The sequence below is a fragment of the Halichoeres trimaculatus genome, unplaced genomic scaffold (genome assembly GCF_033239565.1).
Source record: "Halichoeres trimaculatus isolate MK-OKI-2021-1 unplaced genomic scaffold, fHalTri1.1 fHalTri1_scaffold_3, whole genome shotgun sequence".
NCBI classification, from domain to species: Eukaryota; Metazoa; Chordata; class Actinopteri; order Labriformes; family Labridae; genus Halichoeres; species Halichoeres trimaculatus.
In genome coordinates, this window is record NW_027437181.1 from 3,544,503 (window position 1) to 3,557,116 (window position 12,614).

General features: G+C 41.3%; 1 protein-coding gene across 1 annotated transcript in view; it reads right to left on the reverse strand.

The window, feature by feature from the left end:
- Positions 1–2,223: 2,223 nt before the first annotated feature.
- The window catches only part of lrrc4cb (leucine rich repeat containing 4C, genome duplicate b), a 92,987-nt gene continuing 82,596 nt past the window's right edge, over positions 2,224–12,614 (reverse strand). Inside the window, exon 2 of the mRNA XM_074666129.1 lies at positions 2,224–5,838. Within this exon, the coding sequence (XP_074522230.1) occupies positions 3,916–5,811 (1,896 nt within the window). The 5' untranslated portion in view covers positions 5,812–5,838 and the 3' untranslated portion in view covers positions 2,224–3,915. The remainder of the gene's footprint in view (positions 5,839–12,614) is intronic.

Genomic DNA, 12,614 nt, shown 5'->3' on the forward strand with positions numbered 1-12,614 from the left:
AACACAACAGACCTGAAACTGTCCCAGCAACCGAAAAACTCGACTCATTCTGCTGCTGATTCTTAAGTTCTTGATGACCAGCGCTTCAACCGAGCCCACGAATGCATCGCTTGCCAGAGAAAAGGAGTCTGTGAGCTTTATTCCTCTCCTTTCTTCCCACATTGTCAGATTATACTCTCAAAAAAAAAACTGGTCTCTTTCTGGACACGGAGCTGGATCTGAGAATGACGTACTAACACTGACGCAAGACGAGTGCACTGAGAAAATAAAGGAATTTGAAATTGCGTTCACATTCAATACTAAACGTACATCTTGTCCCACAAATCATCTGATTCACCGCTTGTGAGAATACTTCCATCTCCCACATACGGCATAAAAATACTATAACTGGCAGGGGAATAGAGATTACTGCACCGTTTTTGCAATTGCATCCAGCCTCGTAAGGACATCACCTCCGGAATAAATTGATCGGTTAGCAAATGAATTAATGATCCCTTTGTTGGAAGAGACATTTCAGGACTCTGGATTGACCATAGTAACCGATGAATGCTTGAATAAAGCCTGCACCAATTGCCTGAAAACATTTTGCTGGGCAGCTATCGAGTACTTTAGGAGGGAAATGGAGCATTTCCAAAGGCAATTGTGACTGTGAGCCATTTTAGGCAGCAGGATGTTATAATGAAAAGTACGTTTTGTTGTAAATTTTGCACAAATCACGACCGCATCCAGCAGAAATCATATTGAATGATTCAATATTTAACACGTTCTGAAAAGTCTATAGAGGCTGCTGTTAAATCCCCGACTTTAACAATGTTCTTCAAAGTTCTGCGAGGCTCCTGGTTCATTATGCCGAGTCGAAAGCTTTTGTGCCGTTGGTTATGAAAGTCTCAGAATTGCCCTGGATGAATTGAATGATTCTGTCAGACAGATGGAGTGATTCAAACCAGATAAAAGAATCCAGCTTCCTATGTATAATACAGAAAGATCACTTCCTTTTCCTCGTATAGAGATCCTCTTCCCTCCTCTGACCTCGTAGAAAAAGCTACAAAGCGTTTCTTCACAGCCCGTTCCCCTCACTGCGGCGCCGAATCCTTTTCTGTTTGTTTCTATGCATGTGTGAACGGGACACGGTGACGACGTCTGTGTGAATAAACCATTCTGTTAAATCTAATGGAAAAAAAAAGAATTGCAATTTTTATTTGTATTCATGTACAGTATGAACTACAATCTCAGGTATCAATATTTGAACATCATCCTCAGAGAAATTAGTTGGACTCCTGACAAGCACAGTCTCTTGTTTTTTTTTTTTTCTTCTTCTTTTTGTTTTGCTTTTTATTTTTTTTTAACAATTGAAGCACATGTAAAATTATGATCTGAAGATTTTTTTTTTTGCATTGTGTTTTTGAAAATATTTTTTTTTGTTTGTTTTTGTAGAAATTTAACCATTTGATGATTATTCTCTCCAAAAATGAGAGAGAACACTCCCACATACAGTAACCCTCCCCCATACATAGACAGTTGGCAGAATAACACACAAGAATTTGATCACCTTGGCCTCATGTTTTTGCACAAAAATCAAGCTCACTCTGCTGGTATTTCGAGTCCAACCTCCTGCAGCTCCTTCATTTCGTCCTGGCCTTCAGATATCTCCTCAAACAAAGCCATCCTGCGCAAGTAAATACCAATACAGAGATATTCCATTCATCCTGAAGAAACTCACAAGCCTCATCCTGAAATATATATAGATATATATAAAATCTCATCCTTATTTTTTCACTGTAGCCAGCATCGACATTGAATCATTAAGCCACCAAAAGCATTGAAAAGGAACTGAGCATTGAGAAAGAAACAGTGGAAAGGGAAAGAATGGTTCACGTCTGTCAACGAAGGGCTCACGCTGAGTTTCCATGTGTAGCTCTGTCACACCTCACACCTCCTGGTTTCTATGTTTTGCTGGAACATCTTTGCCCCCATTTTTCAGAGAAAAATGAGAGATTACATCAGAAGGAGCGAATTTCTTGAGTGATGGTGCTCTAATATGTTGGTACTAAAAGCAGCGGCGGCTGTGTTCAGAGGGATGGAAATCAATAAGGCGAATAGAGCCGCTGGACAGTAAAATTGCTAAATTTCTCCCTTCATGTGATGATTTATTTCATTTAAGCGACTGACACGCTGCGTCTCTCTGCAAAGGTGACGTCACGCGCGGCTCTAATCTCATCAAAACCTCCTCTTACCGAACGCTCTGTATACCACTTTATTGATAATCATCCACGTTTGCGAAATTGCCTGTGGGAAATGCCTGTTGCACAGAGACCAAAGGCATATCTACCTCGACTTACTTTCTGCACAAGGTCACTGTTTCCATGGCGACAGTCTGATGGCTACTTTTGCCTCCTTATTCCTTATCTTTTTTCCTTTTTTTTTCACTCCTCTGCTTTCATATCTGCAATATCTCTGTTTGAAGACCCCTCATGACCGTTGTGGGTCCGGCTCCCTCCTCCTTCCCTCCCACTGTTCTTCACTTTTCATCCCTGCCTCCCCCTTCCTTAAGCCTCCCCCTTTGAAAGGACTAAATGAAAACGCCGAGCGTCAACAGACTACAGGAGAGACAATTTTTCGATGGCCTATAAATGATGCAACATCAAAGTGTGTGTGTTTTCCTCTGACAAAGATGAGACCGAGCAGGGGTCGCTTCAATATCAAAGGCCTCTATCCCCTGTTAGATGTTAGGCACACGGAGAGTGGAAAAGTCTCCTGCTGTTTTGTTATCAGCCTTCCTCTGTTAGTCTGCAAATGAACTGCTGATACAGATTAATGAGCTATAACCCATCTCCCCTTATTTTGTTGCAGGATCCTAACTGCTTGACTGGCTATGTTAGCCCCATCTGCTTTAGCCTGACAGGGTCACACTACATTACAAAGCAGCCTCATTTGCCTCTTTATCTGTATAACAGATGGACTATCAGCGCCCAAGCTCGTGTGACCCTGGGGTGATGGCAAGGTAACGCGACACTGAGTGGACGTAGATCATTACTGGGTTAACAGGGAGGCTGCAGACCGCCGCCGTATGCTGCCCTTCATTTTCTCAAGCAATATTCTGCCGTCGTGTGGCACATGCCGGCGGATAAAGCCAGACAAATGAGACACGGCGAGGGGGTGAGGAACGCGGCCGGGTGAAGTGACGGAGAGGCAATCAAAGACACAAGAGAACGCATAAGAAAGAGTAGTGGGACGAACGCAGAGGACAGGAGTGATGGAGGATTCCAGAGAGGTAGTAAAGGTAGAAGTGTAAAGCGTAGGTAGGAGGAGTGGGAGCCAGGACTTAATCTTAATTAAAGTGAGCTATGTATGGCTGTTTAGGAGCCACGGGGGAAAATGCACATTCACTCATTTGGCTGCTTTGCTCCTCAGGCATGCTGGCTTCGCTGCGATATCTTCCAGAGCCGTGTCATTAAAAGATCTCATTTTGGGTTGAATGACAGTTGGAAAATGACGGCAACGAAAACAAGTCTAAAGTATTTTCCATCCAGGACAGGGGATGTTTGACAACTGTAAAATAAATACCTTTAAGTAGCGTCACAGTGTCCTCAATCAAACATGTTATCAGGTAAAATATCAGGTGAACCATTCTTTCCCTTGTGCAGTATTACACAGATAGAGAGAAATAAAATGAGCTAAAAAGCTATCACAAATTGTTTTTCTTCATTTAGCCACTAGACATACTTTTAATAAATAATCTTTGTTTTTGTAAAGACACTTGTTAAAGTATCATGTGTCGTCCCTTTGCCAAATGCTGTATTATCGACATCAACTCTGTCAAGTCAATGTCACTTTGATTTATTTTATCTCCATGTTTTGGTCCATTGTACTCCAAGTATGAAAGCGCTGATTCTGTCTATTCAGTCATATTCAAGATCAGATTTGGGTCTCTTGTACATTGTCTTTTGAGCAGGCTTGAATCAATAAAGGTTCCTGTGTAGCTGAGCTGTGTATGGTACTGAGCATGGGCGGGTGGTGGTAAGTGCTCTTGTAGGTGTTGTAGTGGTTGTAGTGCTCTAGAGGGGGCAGAGAAAGGTGTCTCTCCATGGCAGCGACACCTGCGAGCTCTTCTTCGACCGTGATAACCTCCATGGAGGACGCAGGCCCATCAGGATCCTGCTGGTTATGCTGCTTCCTCATCTTGTAGAAAATCACCAGTAATACAGCAGCCATAAGTGTGATGGCCACGAAGCAGCCGATGATGATCTTAGTGGTTTTCATCACCTCATCCAGGCCGTTGATGGCTCCCTCGCCATCCAGATCAAGAACTGGAATGGTGTAAGTCCGCTCTGTGGTCCTTGTAGAAACAGGAGTACCTTTTGTTGTCGATGATGACACCCAGCCAAATGGGGGCAGCGGTGTTTGGCTATCATCCCCCGGGGTCTCAATGGTCTCCACAGTGACCGTGGTAAAATAGGTCACCCCACTGTTTTCCACAGAAGTGACATTGAGCACAGCAGAGGCAGAAATGTTGCCCGCTGTGTTGCTTACCATGCAGGTGTAAGTCCCAGTGTCCTGCATCGTGACACTTGTAAAGTTCAGCGTCCCATCGTTGAGTACGGACAATCGCACCTTGTACGCTCCATGTGTCACCAACGAACCGTTTGGCGTGAGCCAGCTGATGGATGTCACCGAGCTCGTACGGCATTTAAGCTCTGCCCCCATGCCTTCGGTCACATTCAAGTCACTCGGAGGCTCGACAATAACAGGAACGTCGCACTGGAAATAGCTGTGATCCAGTTCCCCGATGTAGCGACCTTTAAGAGCTGTAGGAGTATGGCAACGTGCGCAGCAGCTGGTATTGGCAGGCACCGCCTCCTTCAGCCACCAGCTGAGCCACAAGATATCACAGTTGCAGTTCCAGGGGTTGTGGTGGAGGTGGACCCGCTCCAGGTGGTGCAGCGGGGTGAAGAGGTCATGTGGTAGAAAGGTCAGGTTGTTGTGAGCCAGGTTGAGCTCCACCATTGATTGGAGGTCGTCGAAGGAGTTCCTCTCGATGGTTTGGATCTGGGCGTGCATCATCCACAGCTTCTGGAGGTTAGCCAATCCTGTGAACGAGCTGGGCTTGATAACAGTGATCTGGTTACCTGACATTTCCAGCTCCTCAAGCCTGACCAAGGGTAAAATGTTTGGAATCTCTTTGAGGTTGCACATTCCCAGGTTCAGGTAGCGCAGGTTGCTCAAGTCCTTGAAGGCCCCATCAGAAATGTAGGAGAGACGTTTCAGCTCGCCTAGATCCAGCCTTCGGAGCGAGGGGACCCGGTTGAAGGCATAGGACGGTATGCTTTCGATGGGGTTGTTCCTTAGCCACAGCTCCTTCAGCTTGGACAGGTACTCGAATGCTCCATTGGGGATTGTCGTAAGTCGGTTGTCAAAGAGCTCCAAGGTGTTGAGACTGGCCAGCCCATTGAAGGCTCCGATCTCAATGCTGCGGATGTGGTTCTTGCTCAGCTGCAGTATCTCCAGATGGCGCAGGTGTTTGAAACTGTCCACCTTGATAACCTGGATGAGGTTGTCCTGGAGGTTCAGGTAGCGAGTGTTGGTGGAAATGCCATCTGGGACGTCCCGTAGGCTGCGGCGGGTGCATATGACTTTGCTGAACTGGTTACTGCATGAACACACAGAAGGACAGGTCTGAGCGCGAACCAGCCCAGCCACCACCAGGATCTGGAGGGCCAAGAGCAGCACAAAGAGGGGGTTGGACAGCGCCCCCTTCAGCCTACGACCTCTCATTGTCTGGCGCTGGAGGGAGGAGATCATCGTGTTCAGCATTCATAGTTCATCTGCTGTTTGTGTTCTCTGCAACAAAAACAGAAAGAAGAAAAAATATTAAGCATCAAAAGACGACGGCTGATATTGCTCTTGTAATTTTTAAGGTGGAATTGCTCCTTTCTGTGCTGGATTGATCGCTCTTGGACAGAATTGAGCTTCTCAACTGCATAATTGCAGCTGTTGTACATTTGATATGATTGTAAATGGGATATTTTTGGCACTTGATCTATTTGAGATCACTGAGAAATTACAAATAGCAGTTTCTCCTCAGCTTCACAGGCAGAAGAGACAGAGCCATTCATCTAAAGTCATCAAACGATAAATTGATAATAAAAAATGACCCTTTTTGGTACAGTATACACAAGAATGACAAAGAAACAAGAGCAAGATAAATTAACAGCTTCAATTAATTGTCAGTAATGCCCATCTGTGGAATATAACAAGCTTTCTGTTAACTCCCTAACCCTGGATCGTCCCAGATTTTCAGACTTCACAGAAGCTGATGCGTCTACTCTAGAGACTGGAAATGAAAAATGAGAGCTGAGCATCTGCCACTCGTTTGCACAGGACCTGTGATTTTCTCATAAGCCACTTGCTCGTTGGAATCCTGATGGTTGAATTATTGGACTCACAAAGCTTTATAGGAATTAATGTGGATGTCACTGTAACCTAGGAAGGGGTACCATTCACATCTGAAACGATACCGATGACCGGTTGGGCTGGCAATCAGTATAGTGTTAGGGATGATAGAAGACACAAGAATTTCTCCTCGTGTTTCTCCTTATTCATATTTCTATTTCTTCTTCTATATAATAAATACCTCACAGACTGGTTTCATAACAGAGATAACGAGTTTGGATAAGTGATGTTGCCTTGAGTCTTTGAATGCATTATTCCTAGATCAGGAGCTAGGTTCTCTCTAAGACGTCATTGTAATCTAGAGAAGTGGCTTCAGCTGTGAAGAAAGGGAGAAATTGATGCACTGGACATGCTAGACTCGGCAGACTCGAGAGACAACACCTTGGATTGCTTTTTCGTTAAGACTCGACTGTTCAAATAAAATCTGAACTGTGACAAAAACGGGGCTGGTGGCTTCCCTCAACACCACCAGCCGGTCTGTCACCAGACTCCAGAGCCCAGGTGAGCTTCTCCTTGCTGTGTATTTTTCCTTTATAAAACCAGTCCCTAAAATTGGTCTGTCCTTCTTAAGGATGGGTACCAAATTAGGTACTTTTTTAGGTACCAACCAAATTCTGTCTGTAGCATCGAGTATCAATTCACATAAAATCAAAAGGTACCATGATAAGGTTATTAGTAAGGTTATATAGTAGGTTATTTTCAAGGCTGGACATGAACACAACATTGCAAGTTTATCTATTGAGAAATAAATACGTTAAATTGAAAAACTTTCCATATAAACTAGGGGTTTATATATTGACATATAGGGATTTTTTGTTTGGCAATATCAAAATTGGGATTCTTAGTCAAAAATCTTCTTCTTTTTTTTTTTGTCAAATTCAAATTCTTCTTTCAGTCTTTTCACTTTTCTCCAGCAGAGGGTGAAATGTTTCTCTCTGACTCATGTGGTGTGAATTTTGTGGGAAAATATGTCTCCTTATATAGTCTGTAGACATTATCATCGTCAGTTAACTTTTTCACACGGTCTGGTGTTAAGAAAACCAAACTGAAAATCACAAAAACTGTAAATAGCTAAGAATTAAATATCTAAGAAATAAAAATGGCACCCCAAAAATCCTGATAGAAATGAATCGCGAGAAAAGCATATTGTCCCAGCTCTAATTTAAACACACAAAAGTACCAAAATTGGTACTGTTAAGTACCAATACTGATTACCTGGTACTGTATCGTTTTAAATTTAAAAGGTACCCATCCCTAGTCCTTCCCAAACTGTACATGTTCGGGTTAGCTTCACAGATTTATGGGTTTTCCTAAAACTTTATCCAACCCCGGAACAATAGGTACTCAATGGTACCAATTTTCAGTACTTTTGTGTGTCTATGTCAAAGGTCTGCAACCTGCGGCTCTAGAGCCTAATAAGGCTCTTTGACTCCTTTGTAGTGGCTCCTTGTAGCTAAATCTTTTTTTAATTGTAAAAAAAAAAAAAAAAAAAGTTTTGAAAATGATTGTTAAAAATGTATTAAATTTCAACCTATATTTATTTATTTATTTTGCAAATTTTAATCAAATTTTTGCAGTTTTTACATTTAAAATGGTTTTTTGATTTTTGCTCGTATTTCAGAATTTTTGAAAAGTTTTTGAGTTTCAATTTTTTGACTTTTTTTCAAATAAAGAAAAAAGTCCAACTTTTTTTAAAGGTTTTGCAAATTTCAATGTTTTTAAAGTTTGCACATTTTTTAGGTTTTCTGAAAAAGGTTGATTCATTTTGCAAATTTTTAAAATTTCACAATTTTTAAAACTACATAAATATTTGACTAAGCAGTTCTTTAAAATTTTGTAATATCTGCAAATGTATTAGAAATAGAAAACAAAACATCACATGTTCAATTTTACAAATACAAAAAATATTTGTTTGGATAATTATTAAGTAGATTTTTATTTTGTGTAGAACATTATTTCTTTATTGTGAAATTTGAGGAGTTTTTGTGGCTCCTCAATGACTTTAATCCAGGTGAGCTGAAGCAAACTGGCTCTTACGATGGTGAAGGTTGCAGACCCCTGGTCTATGTGGTAATAAATTTAAATTGTTTAACAATAAAATCTCAGATTTTTCAATTTAACATATTTATTCTTCAACATATAACCTTGCACTGCTGTGTTTATGTCCAGCATGGACAACCACCTACTCTTACACTCTCCCACAGTCACAGTGATGTGTTTAGGTACCTAGACATGGAGCTATTCGATTTTACGTGAATCGGTACTCAGTACTACAGACAGAATTTGGTTGGTACCTATAACAGGACGATGCCAATAAATAAATGTACGTAAGAAAATAGAGAAGGTTTCAAAGTTATGCCCCTGTTCCTCTGTTCTAAGCTCCTGCGACGTGTACTAGTTTTTGACGGGTAGTGCATGTGCATACACAGCTAAGCAGTGCTACGCGGTCATCAGCATCGTCCACTTTGTCTCGAGTCGCGTCATACTTTAGATTGTTTGTGCTCAGTAATTTTCTCGGTATCCTCACCTTTCCCGCATCATGGACACAAAAAGGAAAGCAGGATTTTCTGTTTTCCCATGAATATGAAGTATAATCCATGTGTTTGGATAGTTTTTAAGAGATTTAGGGGGTATTTAGGATAAAATTCTGACTTGTGCAGAATTTTGGGTCAAGACACGTCATAGGAACAGAACTCATCCGTAACTCAAGGACCTCATGTACGTAATTTGATGCCCGTCTTGCTGTATGGAATATTTATTCTTTAAAATTCTCGCACGGTGGAAAGAAAAGGATCAACAACCATTGGACGAGTTAATCAGCAGTCATTGATAGATGTATCATGTGATAACACGAGAACTGCACATCACTATCTCAACTCTTTAATGAAGTATTTATTACCTTTTGATATATTTTATCTGCGATTCATTTCCTGTTGCTTTTCATCGATTCATGATTAATACCCGTTTCATTTGCAGCACGGCTGCAGCCCTCCTTACTTTTCATTAAAACCCAATCCATCACCCCATCAAAATCCCTGACAACCAGCGTGAATCTGTGGTGAGAAGAGGTCTGGTATTGTCTTTGGCTTACTTTAGCAGAATTCATTATCTCCCAAGTCAAGTGGCTAACAAGAAACTCGTTACGCAGTTATCTCAGATGAGATTAGATTAGATCATGCAGCCAAAGTATCGAGGAATACGCCTGTGTGCCCGAGATAAAAATAGACCAAGACATTCATACACATGCAGTCCAGCCTGTACCTCCCACATCCACACAGCAGTGTTTATGTGTTTCTGTCAACCGTCATTATATTCTGCCCACAAAGATGGTAACCTAGGAATAAATCAATACACACTATAAACCAAAGACATCACTAAAGCTGCAACATGACGGAAAATCTGGCATTGTGTCGCGCTGTGTTACAGACGCCCAACTCCAAGAACAAAGGACTCCTGCTTTGTTCAAGAAGCTCCAACTTTGCCATGGTATCATCTTTGCCTCTTAACTTTTCCAACTCAAGTCATCTGTTAATCATCCCTCTCCATCAACCCCTGAGCCAGAGGAAGCAGGCGCATTATGACAGGTCTTTTCTTAACTGTGAAAATTGTTAACTGAAGCAGAAATGTTCAGCGTTGAGGACGAGTAGCTGACTTAATCAAAAGGAATGATTCTACATGTGGTGTTGGGTTTTCACCAGCCGGGCTGCCACACCAGCCGTGATGGAAAAACACAGCTGAGAGACAAGCTTCCGCTGGGGGATCGGATCGAATGAGGCTCTTCACCGGCAGGAGCTGATTTTGTTTGGCTAGAATTACAACAACCCTGTGCTGCAACCTAAAAGAATCAATTCAGAGACATGGAAACACACAAATAGAGATTACCACCTGTCAATAAAACATTGCTGTTAGCAACCTTAAAGAAAGACTCCTGCAACAGGCATGTAGGTCTTCCACGCTGAGTAATTAGCTTGGGCACATGTATTTTTCATTAAGAGAAAAATCTGAATACATTTTAGCTCATTATACACGAGAGATGGCACACATTTTTCCACAAAAAATAGCATCAAACATCCTCTGCTGCTTTGTTGGTGCAACACTGTGTGGATTAATTCCATCCAGGCACACTCCACATGTAATCATAGCTGCTGCGAGCGGTAGCTGCTTACATCTCAAATCCTGCCAGCAACATAAAAACACACCCACCATTATTTATTTTTCCAGTACTTCTGCACCAGCAGCCACCGGCGTTACGACTGACACCACTGTGATTTGCCAAATTCATTTGTTTTAATGAGTTTGTTGAGAAAGTGCTGGGGTAACATATGTCTCAATCAGGAGGCTGTAGAATAAAGCGGAGTGTTTGAGAGCACTTAACTTACAAAGTCAGATGATTAGAGTCTTGTCAACGTTGTACAAAGACGTCCTACTGCAGCTAGCTTAGATGGTCCCACACACCAGGGAACTGAGTGTTTATCAATTAAGATGCTATGAATCACCTCCAGTAGCACAAAGCATCTCTGTTTGATAATCTCATGGTATAATTATGAGAAATGTGTTAACACAGCTCCAAACAAGTCGAACTGACAAAGATTATACATCAATGAGGATGAAAGAAAATAACAAATTATGCATTAATCAACAATTCATTTTGATATTTTCTTTGCCTCTTAGCATATTCAGTATTTCCCCCAGGATTCTCACAACGAAGCTGAACTGTTTTATTGACAATATCACAATCTAATGACTAAAGGAAATCAAACACTACAACTTCAACTCCTTTATTTCAAACAACCTCTCATGATGCACCATATTTTAATACCACAACACACACTTTAGACATCTCCATGTAAAGTAGGCCACCTAAACTGCTGCATCCAGAGCTCGAGCCTCGCTGCCACCGTCACCCACAGCGTGCGATATAATGAGACAAATTCAACCCCATTTAGGGTGTAGTGCAAGCAGCTACTTCACTGCATTAAGCATGCTGGGGTGCAAAGCCACATGGGCCAGGCAGCCAGCCAACAGTTTTTCCCCCTCATCAGGTCTTAATCGTGCATTTAAAGAAAATGGTGGTATGCTTTCCATTAAGTTAACCCAGTGGAGTGCTGGTTTGACTGGGAAGACTCCTCTTTTTATTGGGACGTGATGGAAGTGGATCTGAACAAATTTTAGTCTAAGTTTTAAGCAGCTATTTTTAAAGGAATTACTTAAGTTCAGAGAAATAGTTTGATGAGAATTAAAACTTGTAATGTGAACATTGTCAGAACACGCTAACCAGTTGCAAGCCCTGAATGATCTATGTTTGTCCTGTAGTTAAATCTAAAGAATTCTTAGAAAATTAGCTTCCATCTTCCTGGTGTCATGTTCTTGGGGCTGCTCTGCACCAATGAGCAACAGTTTGTGTGTTTAGAGCATGTAAAACTGAGAATACTTCACTTTTCTTTGATCCAAGACTTGAATTTAGTGTTTTGTACATAGTTCCTCACAGTTTTTAGCCTTTAGCCCTGGTTCTCCTAACCTCATAGAAGTATAGAAGTTCATATTGCAGTGAAAATTGAGTCCACATTGATTAAAAATGTGACAGAAGCAAAGATCGTCCTTAAAATCAAATCAGCTTATCTTAGGTGCAGGACTGTGTGTGTGTTCCTTATACCTCAGGGTACCCAAAAATGTGTTGTATATATTCCCACCTTATTTTTTTATTTTTTTTTAATGTCTTTTAATATAATTAAAATTGGAAAAATCCTGGAATTCAAATTCTTTATTTTGGGACCTTAAGCAGATATGAGATTAAAATGCGATTAATTTGATTAATTAATTACAAATCCTGTAATTAATTAGATTAATTTTCTTAATCGCCTGACAGCACTATTTATTTCACAAGAGCATCAGGCCCTCACGAAAATAAAAAAATTAGCTCTTGGACATGGGTTAACGATCCATGCTAAAGGATTAGCTTAACAATAGTATCTATCAGGGTTGCAAACTTCGCACAGAAAAAATGGAAGGTAAACAACTGCAAGTTGTTGATGTTGCTGAAGTCAATGGGAATCAAGCAGGAAAGCAGGTTAAACCTTCTTCTTGGACACCACCTGACACACAGACTGCGTCTTATAATTCAGTGTGACATGTTCTCCAGATTTTCTGCCAATATTTGATACTGT